General features: G+C 40.5%; 1 protein-coding gene across 2 annotated transcripts in view; it reads left to right on the forward strand.

The window, feature by feature from the left end:
• Positions 1-12,916: 12,916 nt before the first annotated feature.
• baiap2l1b (BAR/IMD domain containing adaptor protein 2 like 1b) overlaps positions 12,917-18,769 on the forward strand; it is a 79,140-nt gene continuing 73,287 nt past the window's right edge. For both annotated transcript variants that reach the window (XM_016229492.1, XM_016229491.1), the window contains exon 1: positions 12,917-13,213. In XM_016229492.1, coding sequence (XP_016084978.1) covers positions 13,163-13,213 — 51 coding nt within the window. In that variant the 5' untranslated portion in view covers positions 12,917-13,162. The remainder of the gene's footprint in view (positions 13,214-18,769) is intronic.

An 18,769-nucleotide genomic window follows, 5' to 3' on the forward strand; every position in this document is an offset into this window, starting at 1 on the left:
TTATAGTAAACTAATTTCATTTACTCAAATACTTTGCACCACTGCATCATTTATTCTTCCCATGTCATTCCAAACCTGTGAGTTTCTTCTGCAAAACACAAAAGATATTTTGAAGAACCAAACCGTTTTGAACCCCACTGATGGCAAAATAAATAAATACACATTCAATTACATTACATTTAAAATACTCTTTATTTTTCAGAATATTTCAGAACACCGTCGACCTGCCTTCTTCCCATAGTGCATCCTGCTACAATCTCTTCTCCAGGTAAACAATGCACATGTACTCAGCCTGCACCTATCTAAAAGAAAACGTGTTTCGTCAGTCCAGGTGACCCTCTTCCATCGCTCCATGGTTCAGTTCTGACACTCACATGCACGTTGTAGGCGCTACTTGCAGTGGACAGGGGTCATCATGTGCACTTTGACCGGTCTACACAGCCCCATACGCAGAAAAATTATGATGCACTGTGTTCTATGACACCTTTTATTGCAAATAATCATTCTTTTGCTGATTATTCTTCCATTCATTTCTTACGTCCTATAAACAACTCTCTTGAAGGCAAAGTCAGTAAAACAGTTTTTGAGGTGATTATATTTGGGTAATAATAGGCTACTAAATATTAATTAGGTCATTCTGATGTTACTAGGAAAACTTTCTGGTCCATCTGGACACGTAACCTAATTAAAACTGATTCGATTTCAGCAAATCAGTGGGGTGCATGTCACGTGATCTAATTCATATTCATGAGCCGCACATTTACCTTAGGATAAGATTAATAGGACTATGTACAATGATGCAGTTTATGTCAGACCAACTTTATGATTGCTCAGATATTGAGCAGTATGTGACATTTTTTACTTTTTTGAAAAATAAATTGTCCTTTTAAGTGCATATTTATATGTCTCTCTCTCTCTCTCTCTCTCTCTCTCTCTTTATATATATATATATATATATATATACTGTATATATCCCCCGCCGTACAGATCTCGTTCCGCATTCCCCTCAGTAAATCGCATTCTGGGGGGCGTTCTCCTCGGTAGAAATCTGATCACGTTTCCCCCTCGGGGGGCCCCCCTCCATCGTCGGGCCCTTAGAATCGTCCTAACATCCCCCCCGCCCCTTACAGCGCCCCTGCGTTAACATAAACATGCTATATTACAGTATAAAAATTATAAGAAGTAATCCAGATGAAGTGGATTTGATATTTTGTAGTAGTATTGTAGTTTCTAATGGATCTGCTCAGATGGTAATGAGCTTTGCCTATGTTTTGAGGTTTGCTTCAAAGTATCTGATTCAAGCATCTGATTTTGTGTCTTTAGATCTGCAGAAAATGAATCGATAGATAGATAGATAGATAGATAGATAGATAGATAGATAGATAGATAGATAGATAGATAGATAGATAGATAGTGCAGTGAAGTACAACCCTCCACAAGGGTAATGTGTGTGTGTGTGTGTGTGTGTGCAGGAGCGGATTTAGTGATTTGGGGGCCCCAGGCAAAATACAGGAATGGGGTCCTATACAATTTCACACATTTACAACCTTGAGGCTCCTTTCACTGTTGCTCGCTGCCGCACGACCGTGTCCCATAACTGTGTCTAATCTTTTCGATTTTTCATGTACATGTTATAAATAAAGGATTTCTTTAATGTTGTAAATCCCTTGTTCACATTTAAACCGGTTATAATAGTATTAGAGTAGGTTGGACACTAGGTTGAATAGCAAACTAGCAAACGAAACGCGCGTCTGCGCCGTTCATTCCGTCACATTCTGCGTTACACAGTAAATTCCGTTTTTAGGAATAGATTCCGGGATTCCGTCCCCATTTTCTACATCGCTCTACTTTTGCTAAGCAGCACGTTCAACGCGGACGCACAGACGGTTGTGGCGGTAATGAACACCACAGCAACCACTTGTGTGATCGCACTGAACGCGCATCTCGCATATAAAAAGCATTTTAGGGGGCCCTTGGCTTTTGGGGGCCCAAGGCGGTCGCCTACCTTTGCCTAATGGTTAAGTCCGCCTCTGTGTGTGTGTGTGTGTGTGTGTGTGTGTGTGTAAAAGATCCTGTTACACCGAATAACACATTATCATAGATGATGCTCACCTTATATAATGAGAGGTCAGGGTCAAACAGAGCCGTTCATGCTGCACCATCACATGCCGTGAAATTCACAGAAGCCTCCAGGCACAAAAGCACCAAGGCCTCCTTTTTTACTGTGATAAAGAAACACACAGGTCAAAGTTCAAAGACAGAAAAACTCTAGAGACCTTGATGCTTGAAGAAACTGAGGCATCCACAGTCAAACTACAGATAACCAGACAAATGATACGCATATAATAAATGAGATATTTTTAAGAACGTACTGTATACTTGGACTTTTACATGTCATTTGATAAATTGAGAAATTGCTCTTTGTAATACAGCTTTGTAATACATGTGCCTAATGCTTCCATGATAACTCTCATTCAGATGAAATTCACAGTAAGTCAGACTGAGAGAGTTGCACATTTTATTCATATAGGCTACGACATACACACTGCAACTTAATACAGTTTTTGTTGTTGTAATGAAAACATTTATGTTCTGTAAAAACTCAAAAATATTTAGGCCTACATTTAAGATGTAAGTATTTGAATTGCATATAAAATTACTATTTAAATAATTATTTATTTAATAAAATCATCTTCAGAATAATTTGATTTTATTTAAATAATCATCTTTTTTAAATGTTCTCAACAACATTGCTTAGAATCAGCATAAATCTGTTCATTATGTTAATTTTTGGAGTGTCGTTTTTGTGCACTATTCATTGAAAAAATCTGGCAAATCTGACATTAAGAATTTCAGTGAATAGCTCCTCACACAAAAGTATCATATGATTTCATAAGTCCTCTTCATGTGAAAAATGACCAGTGCATTCTTCAAAGCATCTCCTTTTATGTGCCACAAAAAGAAAGAAAGTCATACTAGTTTGAAACGACGTGAGGGAGAGTAAATGACAGAATATTTTATCACACTGGCTTAATTAGGAGTCGAGATGCGTCTCTTCTCCAGGAGGAGGTACTGGCAAATCACAGAGTCGGTGGTAGGTGTCTTGACTCATTCGTATATTTTGACACCAGTCTGTCTTTCTCCACCGTAGTTGCTCCCACCAGCCCTGCGGTAATGAGATAAACAAAACACACCGCTTCTGTCGACTGCAGATTATTAATAATTGTCAGACGTTATACTATGTCTCCGCTCGCTAATGGTGTTTTGGTCAGAAAGCTAACACCAAACTGCCGGCATCTGTGTTTGTTGTTTACAATCTCGAGAGTCGAGACCCCAAATTATGTCAGTCACTGCAGGATTTATTCTGTACACATGAAAGCAAAATTGAAGCAATTGAATCCCTGCATTTAAATGTGATTGTCACTCCCACAATGTTGACGTGACCAAAGTTAATGTTAGCTCTGTGCCAGATATCTAAATTCTCATTATCTGAAATGAAACAGTAAAAGAAAATGTCAAATTGCAGTACTAGGGCACTCAGCAGTGGCTAAATGGCCTCACTCAGCAGCCTTAATACCCTTTTGCTAATTTCTGATGTAAAATGCAATGTGTAGAGAAAAAGAAAATCTCTACACTGTTTGTTTTAATAATATACATCCAATTTTGCCCTATATCATATATGATATTTTCAGGGTAGCAGATCTATAGAAAACAAACCTAAACTTATTTTTTTTGCATCATGCAGTAGGGTCTATGTACAGTTTATTTCCCTGAGCTGCATCATCCCCAGTGAAATGTGCTGTCGTTCATATCACAATCAGAGTTTCATGTGACTGGAAAGCCTGGAGTTTAGCGCCAATCCTGACTGAACACACCTGAAACAAGCTAGATAAATAAATATCAGCTGTCACTCTATATCCCTCAATAATGTCATCATAATATGTTTTATGCTCAAAGCTCTGTAGTTTTTATTGTGGGGGCAAAACAGTGATGATTGAGAGATAAATAAATGTTCCTCAAAAGCCTGATGATCATATTTGATAATCACACGTTAACATGATTTTCTAAAACCTTAGTTGCTTCAGTCCAGCTAATGTTTATCTTAAAATATTACTATCAATATAAAAGCTGTTCTTACTTTCACTTATAAAAATCATGAAAGATTTCACAGCATAAAGACAAGCAAAATAAGGCCTTTTACTTGCTACTGTAAAAAAAAAAACGCATAAACTATCAGATGACAGAAGGCATATAGCAGATTGTGTACAACAGGTTTTTCAGCAAGTTTTGATTATGTTTAGAGATGTTTGAAATTTGCATATCAAACATGATACATTTTTTATACTTTGATATACTTTATGGTTAAAGCATGCTTACAGCTTTTCTTCCAAACTTTAGTTGTTGGATAGGACTCATATTTCACAGTTCCAAGATTTAGTATTTATTCCTTAATGCTTTCTCTAGCCAGTGAAATGTTTTTGTTTTGTTTTTTAGGTTGTACGGGAGTATTGTTTGTGTACTGAACCTCTCTTTGCAAGTTTTTTTTTTCATTCAGTGCACACTTTCAGTTTCCTCACCCTCACTGTTGTGTTTTAGGTTTCAGCCCAGAAGCTCTAGAATGTGAATGATCTCTCACGTGTTGAGCCGCACGGCCTCATAGCTAAATATTCTGCAATAGAAAAGCCATTCTGTGTTTGGCTGTAAAAATCAGATTGCTGAGAGGCTCTGCATCTGGTGGAGCAGGACTCAGCAGATGTCCTCCCACCCATCTCCTCACCACTTACGACTTAACACTGGTATGAACTCTTCTCTGAAGCCCACTTTAACAGTGTATCAGATACGACTGCAACATTCAGATGATTAACTGGCAATAGACATAAAACTTTAAAATACCGACAGCAGTCAGTGGTTTTATTCCTTTTAACTGAACATGAGCAAATGTTTCAAGTGTGGAAGAACCGTTGGCTCTGAAAGCTCAAGGCTGTGCAGAATTTAATAACTGGGTTTTTTCATGTCATTGTTTGTGTGACTATTAAGGTGCGATCACATTAGAGAATACCCACTGCACCATACGAGCAAGTACCTGTCTGATATGTGTCTGGTGAGCACATCAAGACAAGAGAACTTGGGACCCGGGGTTGGTGTCAGGTCCAAACTGTAAAACTGGACAAATGTGTGTGGAGAGGACCAGCCTGCCACAACACAAATATCCTGAAGGGCCACGGCCACTGATAAGGCCTTGGAGGATTCGGTACTTGCACTGGAGAGAGCAGATTGAGTCTTTCCTGGCCTGCTTCCTGGAAACAGTTCCAAGATTTAGTATTTATTCCTTAATGCTTTCTCTAGCCAGTGAAATGTTTTTGTTTTGTTTTTTAGGTTGTACGGGAGTATTGTTTGTGTACTGAACCTCTCTTTGCAAGTTTTTTTTTTCATTCAGTGCACACTTTCAGTTTCCTCACCCTCACTGTTGTGTTTTAGGTTTCAGCCCAGAAGCTCTAGAATGTGAATGATCTCTCACGTGTTGAGCCGCACGGCCTCATAGCTAAATATTCTGCAATAGAAAAGCCATTCTGTGTTTGGCTGTAAAAATCAGATTGCTGAGAGGCTCTGCATCTGGTGGAGCAGGACTCAGCAGATGTCCTCCCACCCATCTCCTCACCACTTACGACTTAACACTGGTATGAACTTTAACAGTGTATCAGATACGACTGCAACATTCAGATGATTAACTGGCAATAGACATAAAACTTTAAAATACCGACAGCAGTCAGTGGTTTTATTCCTTTTAGCTGCACATGAGCAAATGTTTCAAGTGTGGAAGAACCGTTGGCTCTGAAAGCTCAAGGCTGTGCAGAATTTAATAACTGGGTTTTTTTCATGTCATTGTTTGTGTGACTATTAAGGTGCGATCACATTAGAGAATACCCACTGCACCATACGAGCAAGTACCTGTCTGATATGTGTCTGGTGAGCACATCAAGACAAGAGAACTTGGGACCCCGGGGTTGGCGTCAGGTCCAAACTGTAAAACTGGACAAATGTGTGTGGAGAGGACCAGCCTGCCCCAACACAAATATCCTGAAGGGCCACGCCCACTGATAAGGCCTTGGAGGATGCGGTACTTGCACTGGAGAGAGCAGATTGAGTCTTTCCTGGCCTGCTTCCTGGAAGGGGGGAGGACAGAAGGCTTGCAGTACTATGGGACCCAGTGAAGAGGTGGGCACCTTAGGGACAAACCCGGGTTTTGGGTAAAGAAATGCACTAACCATGCCCGGGGAGAACTCCAGGCACGACATTGTGAGCGCCTGAATGTCCCCTATCCTCTTCAGCGAGGATATAGCAAGGAGGAAGACTGTCTTCAGCATGAGGAGTTTGTCAGAGACATCTTCAATGGGTTCGAAAGGAGCATTGCACAAAGCCTCCAGAACCACTGGCAGGTCCCATGAGGGCACCTTGGTGCACTGTACTGGCCTCAGCCTCCGGGTGCCACGGAGGAAATGTGTAACTAATGGGTTCTTCCCCAATGATTGACCACCCAGAAGGGCGTGGTAAGCAGCTATGGCCACCACATAAACCTTCAGAGTGGAGGGGAATAACCCTGCGGAGAAACTCTCCTGCAGAAACTCCAGAACTGTACCAACTGGGCAGTTGACTGGGTCTTGCAGTCGCTGACCACACCAAGAAGTGAAAAGTTTCCACTTCAAGCCGCCATCTGCTCTGACTGAGCTAATATCAACCAATCGTCGATGTAATTCAGTATGCAGATGCCTTGGAGTCACAGCGGAGCCAAGGCAGCATTCACACACTTAGTGAAAGTGCGGGGTGAGAGTGACAGGCCGAACAGAAGAACCCGATACTGGTATGCTTCGCCCCCGAAAGCAAACCTCAGGAACTTCCTGTGTTGGGGAAGGATGGATACATGGAAGTATGTGTCCTTGAGATCTATCGTGACAAACCAGTCCTCAGACCTGATTTGAGACATGATTTGTTTGATCGTGAGCATCTTGAACGGAAACCGTTTGATAGCGCGGTTCAGAATACGCAGATCTATGATCGGATGCAAGCCCCCATCCTTCTTCGGAATGATGAAGTAACGGCTGTAGAACCCTGACTCTCTCTCGTTCTATGGCCTCCTTCCTCAAGAGAGTGTCTACTTCTTGCTCCAATACCAGAGCCAGCTCTGGGCCCACCAGTGTGGGAATGACCCCATTGAAGCGAGGTGGACGAGAACCGAACTGAATTCTGTAACCTCTCTCTACAGTGTGCAGGACTCATTGTGAGACATTTGACAGAAGTTTCCACGCTGCTAGAAATTTTACTAAGGGAACCAGTCTCTCGAGACTGGCCTCTAGTGTGGCTAAATGAGCCACTTTGGTGCCCTGAAGCGGATGACCGGCAGGGAACGACCGACCTGACTGCTCTAGCGCCCTCACTTGAGGGGACGAGGGAGGGTGGGCTGCCCAGGGTGGGCTGCCCTCTTGGTCCTAACAATGTGACTGTCAGGACCGCTTGGCCAAGGACCTCTTAGACAGAATAACGGCTCGCAGATCCGCTTTCTGCACGAGGACCCCGGCCGAGAGCGCCTCCCCACCCCCTGGTCCTTCTGCGCGGGGGTGGGGGGGGGTTACAGGTCTGCTTCTGGGTCTGGCGGTACGAGGAGCTGGACGGCTGGGACTGCTCCCGCTCAGCAGTCCCAAAGACCTGGTAAAGGCGAGGGAGAAAGCGCTGCAATGCCGCCGTCTGTTTCTTCGCCTCCTGAAACCTCTCGACGACAATATTGACTGCGCCGCTGAAGAGGCCAGAAGGTGAGGGTGGGGCATCCAGGAGGAAGAATCTGTCCTTGTCTTGGAGCTTGGTCAGATTCAACCACAGGTGTCGCTCCGTGGCCACCAATGCTGCCATTAACCGGCCAATGGCTCTGAACGTTTCTTTGGTGGCCCGAAGCGACAGGTCTGTAGCCCGACGCAGTTCAGCGACCGTGTCGGATTCCTCTCCCTCCCTCTCATACAGGTCTTTGAGCAGGTCGGCCTGGTACGCTTGCAACACCGCCGTAGTGTGCAGACACACTCCGGCCTGACCTGCCGTCATATACGCTTTCCCAACCAGGCTGGATGTCAGTTTTACTGGCCTGGTGGGACGCTTCGGGGCCTTCAGGGACGATGCTGAGGACGGGGAGAGATAGCTCACGAGTATCTGCTCTACTGCCGGCATCGCCCCATATCCCTTCTCATTCAGCCCCGTGATGTTGGAGTAATTAGACACGATCGGGCTGAAGAGTCGAATATGGTTTCTCCCACGACCTCGACACCTCAGTGTGGAGATCGGGAAAAAACGGAAGGCCCCGCCATGAAGGTTGCGATCTGGCTTTAAGGAAGGCGGGAGCGGATCACACGAAGCGGGAGAAGCTCACAATCGTGACAGTCAGCCCCCTCGAGAGCTGACCGTGCATGTTCTGCTCCCAGACAGACGACGCACAAATCGTGCGTATCCCCACCCGAGAGAGAGCGACTTGAAACGCCGTCCGCTCGCCACACTTGATTTGCTTTTACACTTAGGCATTTGAATTCTCGCTTTCTATACAGAGTAATTCCTGACTGACTGAGTGCTTTTTGCTTACACAGACACATACACAGACACGCTCGCTAAAGAGCAGAAGCATGTGAGTTGGCCGGATGCTTCCTGGTTGCTCACGTCACCCCGCTCGTGACGTCTCGCTTCTCTATTGGACTGATTTCACACATGCTTCAGTAGGGGATCTCGCCAGGAGCGTTCCCAAAGCGTTCAACGCAGCTTGAGGTCCTGAAGGGGAACTCACAATCATGCAGATTCCTGAAATACTGTATTTTGCGGAGTATGGTAAATGTGACTATTTCCCCTAAAATTGTTATAAATTTTTCTCTTGAATTTCCCAAAATTCCTAATGGTGACTCTTGGATTAGACTGAATTAGATCAAGTCTAATACAAAAGTGCTTCGTTGTCTTAAAAAAAAAATAATAATAATAATACATATCAATCATATATATATATTTATTAATAATATTTTGATTGGTCCTTTTGATTTATTCTGGACAGGCTCTGTTACATTCAAAGTATAGATTATGCAGAAGATTCACTGAGGATTGAGAACTGATTTGATATGATCTGAAGAAAATCTACTTGTTCTTTTCAGAGCTGATCAAACAAATCTTTGCCTGTGTGTCATTATATAGTATGGATATATAATGCATAATATTAGAAGCAAATGTGCTGTTCACAATTCATAGCTTGTCAGATTTTATGAATCCTAATCTTGTGATGGAGAAGAGCAGAAGGCACAGTCTGTTTTACTTCAAAGGAATGAACCATGTGCCTCTTTCTGTTGTCTGGTGAATGAGGGTGGAGCTTTGATTGGCTGCTTTGTTTCAGCTCTTAATATTGCCAATGACAAAGGCACAGATCACTTATTACAGACATTAAACATTCATTTTATTAATTTTCTACCATTTTCTAGCATGTTTGAACATTTTAATTTTTACAGAGCATTTGGGGCTGCCTCAAAGACTCATGAAAGAGTATTGAAGTGCTTCATGCCAAAACCAGTGACGGATGCTGTAGAAATATCACAAAGTAACCTTTATGTGACCTTTAATTGCCATTTATTTTCTCTGCTTTAAATTCAGTGACATTCTGTATGGATGGACAGATGGATGGTTACACAGGCAGAGGGATTTTTCACCAAATGGGAGAATGTCTGATTTTCTGGAAAGTTCTATGAAGTTATATAGCTTATTATACTGTACACTACACTGTTACATTATTGATTCCAACAAAATGTTCTCTTAATTCAAGAAAACAAATATTCAGATTGCAGCCTTGATCTAAATAGAAATGCTGTCAAATGGGGTCAGCAGTTGTTGCTTTTTTTTGTCTTTGTTTTGTTTTTAATGTGATTGTAAACATAATTTCACTGTATTCATGGTTTCTGCTGATGGAGAAATGGTCTATGAGATAATTACAGCAGCAGTACACATCATGGTGCCATCAGGATAAGGCTGTGTGGAAAATGTTGTTGATGCAGTGTAAACATATTATATAATATTAACTTTAATGTGAAAGCATTGCTGCATCTGGCTCTTAATCTACAGTTATTTTAGTTTGTATATTTACATATATCTTAACCATTTAAAGGAACATCATAAAATGCCACAAACATAAGAGTGACAATAAATCTGTTAACATTTCTTGTCAATGTCATGCACTGTCTCATGTAAATGCAGTCTTTATTCGGGATTGTGGTGGCCTCTTGTGGTAGGAAATAGAAACGCATACATATTCATACGCATGCCAGATATTGGAGAGAAATAAATAGTATAATTAAAAGCATTCAGCTATATATATTATAGCAATTTAGCATTTAGCATTTATCTTCAAAATATGTTCCACTGAAGAAAGACACAGTTTTGGAATGACGGGGGTGAGTAGCTAAATGATGACAGAATTGACTTTTTTATGGTGAACTAACCCATTAATGGTTTTAACATTCAACACAGTTATTAAAATGATAGAACTTCATCAACATACATAATTGTAAAACTATGAAAAGCCACGGATAACACTCAAAATGATAAACGCAGCAAATTATAAATCGAATGTAAAAGAATAATTTAGATACCATATGAAAATGTACATTGCTTGATGAAGGCGAGATGTAATTTTAAAATTTAATGAGAGGTCTTTGCCGATGGCTGAGATGCAGCTGGGTTTGAGCGACTTGGTCGTCATGGAAACGAAGTTCAAGAGCACCGGTGAGCTAATCTTTCGCCCCTTAAGAGGCTGAACAGTGAATTTACAATGGCAGTGAATTTAAAGTTTGGATTTACACATAGTCTAGGCATATTAAGAGCTGAAAAAATAGAAGTCCCTATGGGTGACACCAATAAAATTATGTTTGAAGAAAAATATTTTTTTAGCTATGTAATATATAAGCCTTTCTCCTTTTGCACATTTTGCAGCCTACGGTTGTTACTCTTTCAAAATGGTACTGTTTACCTTACTGGGAGTAATTGCTTTAATTCAGAGAGAAAGAAAAAATGTCAACAACTCCGACTCAAGTCAAGATGAAAAAGTGGAGCAGAGTGATGAACCACCTGTCAGGAGTACTGATGGTAAATGTTATGTCCATGTTATGAGAACATGTAACTCCTTTTACTTGAGACTGCACAGATCTCTACACTTTTATATGTAAATGTTTTTTGGAGACCACAGTAAAGGATTGTAACCACTCTAAGTTCGTCTGCCTTGGGAAAGCTAGCGTGTCTCTGACATATGTGTGTGATAACACTCGTTGCCTTCTCTAGTGCAGCTCAACGAGGTCTCGTCCCATTCGTTGATATTTATGATATCACAAATCCCGGAAAATATGTGTCGTAGTCCAAATGAGTTGTTCATTGTAGTTTTTGAAAAGTGATTTCTGCTAAATAAAATATCTCCTTTTGAAGTGGACTTTGAGCTTTGTAACTTTGCAGATCTTTTTTATGCTCAAACAGCAACATTACAGACTAACTAAAGTTGAAAAAGTGAAAAAGCATAATAGGACCCCTTTAAGGAGCACAGCTTCTGTTCAGTTTTATAATGGCTGTAACTAAATACAACACAATAAAACAAACATGAAAAAGCATATATTATAGACTAAATTATACTGCAGAATTCAGAAACAAACTTGACAAGATACAGGACATTTACTTTAACGCATTTACACAAAAACGGAAACTCATTTCCTCACAAGGTGAATTTTAATTCAGTGAATATTAATTACATTACGTGAAATTTTAATTCAGTGTGTTGACATGACACCTAATTTAATGGCTGAAAGGAAGATCTGAAAATCAAGATCAAATCAAGTCACATAAATATTATTTAAATAAAACAATCGTTTGGCTCATATTGGCTTTTGGCTCATTTCTCCCTTTAGATCGAAAAGTCAATGGTGACTTGACTGTAGGCCTATCACTGGATGAACCTATCAGTGGTCACCTTGAAACTCCAGTTCAAGTTACACCTGACTTGAGTGTTGATGTCCCACAAGTTACAGTCTGTGCCATTGACATCCCGCAAACTACAGTCTGTGCCACGTCCGACTGTACTGCTGACGTCCCACAAGCTGCAGTCTGTGCCACTGACGTCCCACAAACTACAGTCTGTGCAACATCCGACTGTAGTGCTGACGTCCCACAAGCTGCAGTCTGTGCCACTGACGTCCCACAAACTACAGTCTGTGCAACATCCGACTGTAGTGCTGACGTCCCACAAGCTGCAGTCTGTGCCACTGACGTCCCACAAACTACAGTCTGTGCAACATCCGACTGTAGTGCTGACGTCCCACAAGCTGCAGTCTGTGCCACTAACGTCCTGCAAACAACAGTCTGTGCCAAGTCCGACTGTAGTGCTGACGTCCCACAAGCTGCAGTCTGTGCCACGTCCGATATTGTCCCTGCAGCTTTTTTTTTGGCCCCGTCCAACTACTAGCCAGTCCCGCTATTTAAGAAAAATAAAATAAATACATTAAAAACACATAAAATTAAACAGATACATTTCAAATGTAAATTATATTATTACAAGAACAGTCTAATTTATAAACTGCTTAAAAAAGTGTTTTGCTGGCACTTTAAATGCACACTCTGGTAGCAGAAACGGGCAGCCCACATGTAAACAGATGAAAGCGGTCATGAAGATAACAGGAATAGATTACCAAGAAATGTTTGTACTACAGAGTTTGAAAAAATAAATTATATTTACTTTTTAAGATAAATGTTTGGTAATAAGGACCATAATCGGCAGATGGCAGCATTTATCTTGTTTCTTTCCAAGTGTGCACCTGTCAGCGCGGACCGTGAGTGACGTCGCACACCTCACCTTATCTTTCCCGCCCCTGACTCAGATCCTCACATTCACGCGCTCATAAGTTTGAAGCAAAGCCTCTCTCAGCTCAACTCTAGCAGCCGGTATTGAGCAAGACTGCGGTCGCTTTCTTTAGGAAATCTATAACACGGCTCTACAGACGGCCGTCTTGCTATGAGGGCTTGAGGGAGGCGATAAGCGTGCTGTCTGGGTTATTTGGGAGTTTTTGGCGATCCGAATTAACGACATCTGAGTGCGCGAGCTCATCGCGAGAGGGGCAGAGGAATGTCTCGCGATCCGGACGAGGTGAATAAACTGACCGAGAGCACTTACAAGGTGAGAAAAACCACACTTGCTCACGAGAAAACGCGAGCATTATTCACCTGTTGAGAGTACAGTGGCTAGGTTAAGCGTTGACATCCACCCATGGAGAAATTTCATCGAGCACAGGTTGACAGTTTGGAGATTTCTGGATTGAGCCGGTCATTTTTCTGGTTAGGAAACTTTCAACCTGGTCAGGAAACTTTCGGTCAAACTGTAGGCTATTACGTAGAAAAGGCCATTTTATGTTTAAGCTGGTAAAGTTGAAAAAGACGGACACGATTCTCTTCAGGTTATTCAAGTCTCGGGTTGTCGTTGAGCCACAGGTGGGTCTTTACCGGAGAGCACAAATGGCTCTTTTGATATGTTGACACACCCAAATGAGTCGGATATGAATCCCAGATTCAGATCCAGGGATTTGGACACAAGTATACTGATACTCCTTTTTTTTTTGCCTCATGAGAATGTATTATCACTCAACCCTTGTGTGAATCATGCTTTATTTCCTCAAAAAAAACAAAAAAACCGGCACAACCAATTTGTTAACATGTTAAGGTCACATATACGTATGTGTGTGTGTGTATGTATATGTGTGTGTGTGTGTGTGTGTGTGTGTGTGTATATATATATATATATATGAGAGAGATACCGGCCCAACCCTAGTGTATATATATAAATAAATAAATTACATACATACATACACACACACACACACACACACACACATATATATATATATATATAAAACCTGATGATACATTAATTTGTTTCTTCTGTAATTCACATGTCATAATCGTAAAAAATACCATTTCATTTTTAATGCATATAATGTTATATATATATATATATATATATATATATATAAAACCTGATGATACATTAATTTGTTTCTTCTGTAATTCACATGTCATAATCGTAAAAAATACCATTTCATTTTTAATGCATATAATGTTCTTCCTTATGTTTTTGGAGTGGAATATGACCTGGGCTTGTTCTTGACTTTTTTTTTTTTGTGACATTCACTCGGGTGGTTTACTGATATTGAGTTAGGGTGTGTGTATTCACACCAGGAAAGTCCGCTAGTTCACTTGCTTTGGTCCGGACCAAATACAATGTTGATTTAGTTGTTTGTTTGGTGCGGTTCGCTTTCACACTGCCCTGTTTTGCAAGTGGAGAAATGGTAAACAAAACCCCACGTGTGCTAAGGTCATCCATTCATTGGACAGAAGTTCTCGGGCAGGGACAACAGGAAGTGCAAAAACAGGCTTATCAGGGAGATCTTTCGTAGTGCAAGTTTTATTCTTTTACTGATTTAGGCCCAATCCTAATTCTATTTTATACCCCTTCCCAGTGTTGCCAACTTCGTTCAATAAAAAGTAGCTAAAACCAGTTTGAAAAGTCGCCAAATGTCGCCAGATGACATCGCGTCTGTTGCCTTTTACATTTGTTTGTCTCTCGGTGCTCACATACTGTATTTGAATGCAGCCAAGTTCTCAATAAAACTGTTTTCATTTATATATATTACTGTTTCTGTTGTCAGACAACAGAATAAATATGAAATAGTGACTGAAATGCGGCCCTTTAAGACTACATAACCAGCTCTCCCTTCCAAGACGTTAATCTGCACAAAAATCCTGCTTTATATTTGAGCCATCGTCTAATGAAATGCACATAAGAAAAGACAAGACACAGACAATTCCTGTGCTGTGGTTTCGGCTATATTTGCATGTAAAATTAGAGAAGCAACATCTATTTTAACTGAAGGCGCTGCTCCTCTCAGCCGCTAGTTGTACAGAGCAGATGCATAGAGAGAGGGAGGAGCGTGCGCGCTGACCTCGCGCCATTGCGTCAGTACCAGCGATTACAGAGAGGAGCTAAGGTTTGTCCAAGAAGTCGCTAGATTTATCGCTAGTCGCTTTTTTGGAAAAAAAAGTCGCCAAGGGGTCTGAAAAGTCGCTAAATCTAGCAACAAAGTCGCTAAATTGGCAACACTGCCCCTTCGCCTACCCCTTCCCCTTGTCCCTTGAAACAGAGTGTCAAGGGGTAGGGGTGAAAATATTCCCCTAAGAATTGGGACACCACTACTATGCCGTCACACGTCGTCTAGCTCCTACAATATACACACCTATGCTGGTGTGCATTAGAGCCTTTAATTACCGTTCTATATTATAGCGCTGCTTACTGACACACGCACAAAATCTTTTTTTAATGCCAAAAATGCTTACATTTGTGTCTTTTTGTTCGCTCGGGCAGCCATGTTGCCCCTGAAGCCGGTTTACTCTGAGAATTCATACCTCTTCGTTTGAAGTGTGTTCCCGAAAAATCTTCGTTTGAAGGGCTGTCTGGCCCTACCCCTCCAACCAAAAGAAAATTGAGACAGGGGAAGGACTAAGGGGTAGAATTGGGATTGGGCCTTAGTGTTATCAGATACTAACGCAATATGAAGAAACTTATAAACATCATATGAGACAATGTCATACTATGTTGTAATTATGACTTGCCGGGAAATAAATAAATAAATGTAATACTTAAAGCATATCACAATGTTAGTTTAAACATTTAACCTATATAAATATGCGCTATTAGGTGCATATCCACTCGTTTGTGCGGAGAATGGAAGCTGAAGCACGCTTCAGGGCATCAGTGGAAATAAATTAAATACGCCGTAATTTTTGCTCATAAAGGTAAAAATAATACATCGTTCGGAACTGTAAAGGGTCTATTTTTATTTGTGTGCACTCACAAGATCAAGAAAACATGCTATTGTAAAATAAAGAAAACAAATCGGATGCGCTTGCCATCTCGAGATGAATTTATTTCTAAAGGTGCATCCAATGATGAGATGGCGAGTCAGGATCATCAACTTCATTGCAACACTGACTCTTAAAACACTCATTTATTAGTAAATAATTCAAATATCTCTTTACTATTTTCCCCCAACATAGTCATGATAATTTTTGCAGCAAACTTTAGCCTGTTTAGCACACTCATGTCACGTTGCTGTGCAAACTCATCATTTGCGTGTGTTTTTAAGCATTGTGGTTTAAAAACAAGTGATTTAAGCCATTGAAACGCAAAAACAGCACTATATGGGTAAGTTGTCTGTTTCTGAGCGTGATTTCTGCAATTAGGTCGGATCGAGGTCGGGTCATATTCACACCTTAAACGAACCGTACCAGAGTTTGTTTGGAAGCGGACCGAGACCACCTCTTCAGCTGGATCTCGGTGCGGTTGTTTGGGCCGCACCAGAGTGCGATTGCTGTATTCACACCTGCCAAAAAGGTCCGCACCAAGAGGGGAAACGAACTTGAGTTTGATTCAATCGAACCAAACAAGACCGGTGTGAATACACCCTAACTTTCCTTGTAGAGACATAGATCCCACATCGTAAAAAAGAAATGATTAGCCTAATTTAAAAGTTATTTTTTAAAAGTTAAAAGTTCTCTCAACTATTGTCTTAATAATTGTAACATTTCTTAGTTTTGTCAATTTGAATTTGTTAGTTTACTAAATGCAACATTCACATTCAGCCAACAAATTAACCATTAAGGCAAATACATTTATCGAGTTAAGCTCATTTTCAGTTAGTACAGATAAATTGATAATTTTGGTAGCTATATTGTTTTTAATAGGACATTTAATATGTGAAGTGAACAAGGGAGCAATCATCTTACAGTGCAAGGTACTTTTAAAATAGTTTTAAAAGTTGGACAGACCCCAACACTTGACAAACAATACTAAAGAATAGTGTGAGTCAACAAATGTAAAAAGAGCTCTTAACATCACAACAAATAACTAACAATAATTAAAAAAAATCAAAAGTCAGCAAACAGTGAAACAGAATTCTAACAGTAAATGCATCATTTATTCATGATGCCGTGCAGTGCATTCTGGGAACTCACAAACCCTTAACATTCAAATTATGCAGTCTGAAATTCTTGGTTCAGACTACTGTTTTTGACTAGTTCGGCCAACATAAGAGGGAATTCTTTTGAACAAACATGTAGTTTTTAGTATTTAGGACTCAAAGTCTCATAAACTTTCTTTCTTTTTAACAGCATGATGACAGACATTACAAGTTACAAGATTACAGTTAGTTTGAGGTACACTAATTTTACAGTATAACTGTGCCACTGAATGAATGCTTTGATTGGCTCCCACACGTCATATGTGTCCATGAGTGCGTCATTCCAATATACCGTATCGACCCGAATATAAGACAATGTTTTTTTTCTTGGAGATACATCTGAAAAAACGCGGTCGTCTTATATTCAGGGTCTAGACTTTGACATGTCAATAATATACCAACAACAATAGGTGGCACCAAATACGCATAAAACGAGTGTGCCATGAAATAAGTCATGTAATGCGTGTTGTAAAGATCGCGAGTAAAAACAAAAGAACAAGAAAACCTTACAGATGCATGAGTCGTGACGATCACGTTAGCCTGATGGGACCAAACTCCCTTTGTGATTTTAAAACGCAAGACAAAACCCAGATTTGAAGACTACAGTAAGATTTAACTTCTACTGTTAATAAGATTTTGGTAGACTACTATTAGATGGATAGCCTAAATGTCATAATTCAGATGGGCTACCTGTTTTTTTGTTTTTTTTAATGGTATATCAAAAAGTGTATATTTTTTAAATGTGATTGTTGGTACAGTTTACCAGTTTTACCATACTTTCAAAACAAAAATTAAAATAGGAAAAATATGCAATATGAAAATAATTGAAGACAAAATGTGTTTTACTGAGAAAAAACAAGATTTGGTTTTTAAAAAGCCTTTTTCCAAAAGGTACATCTGGAAAAAGAGGGGTCGTCTTATAATCAGGGTCGTCTTATATTCGGGCCAATACGGTAGTTTAATTCCAGTATAATATCAGCTGTGCCTCCTGTCATACAGTCTCAGGTGGTTCGATACGTGTCAGGGAGTGGGATGTCTTCATGAATTGAGGATTAGTAAGCATGAAGTAAGAACACAAATGCCGCTTGAAGTTCAGTAAATATGACCAAGCCCAAGTGTTCACTAGTGACTCATTCAAATCTCTGCCTCCTTTATCCTTTGAAGAAACCAGGAACTGATGCAGTACTGGCAACAATTAAAACGCATGGTGTTGTTGCTCAGTAACTGATCTTGTTGTGAAAAGCAGTAGAGTTTCCTGTAGTTCTCGACTCGAGTTCGAACTTGATTCTCCCAAACTTTGTCATTCACCTGATGTCACCACCAGCCTGTCTCTCGACTCCCAATACTAACACTGAGAGGCACGCATATGAATTTCAATTCAAGATCTTATTCGGTCCTGACAGAGAGGAGAAACGGGCACAGTACCTCTACCCCTGAGATGTGCAACCTGTGAGAACATCTACAGAAAGTATCCTGGAAGAGTCGAGTGGATCAACTCAAGAATGGATTATTTCTTTCTCACAGGTTATGCAGATGACTGGCTCAAATCCAAACAGACCCATATTGAAAGAGTGCTGCCCACAAGTAAAGATATCTGTGAATTTATAAATTACCATTGGAATTAACTAATTAGCATATTAGGTGTATAATACTATTAGTAAGAC

This window comes from Sinocyclocheilus grahami, unplaced genomic scaffold (assembly GCF_001515645.1).
Source record: "Sinocyclocheilus grahami isolate Dianchi unplaced genomic scaffold, SAMN03320097.WGS_v1.1 scaffold353.1, whole genome shotgun sequence".
Classification (NCBI taxonomy): domain Eukaryota; kingdom Metazoa; phylum Chordata; class Actinopteri; order Cypriniformes; family Cyprinidae; genus Sinocyclocheilus; species Sinocyclocheilus grahami.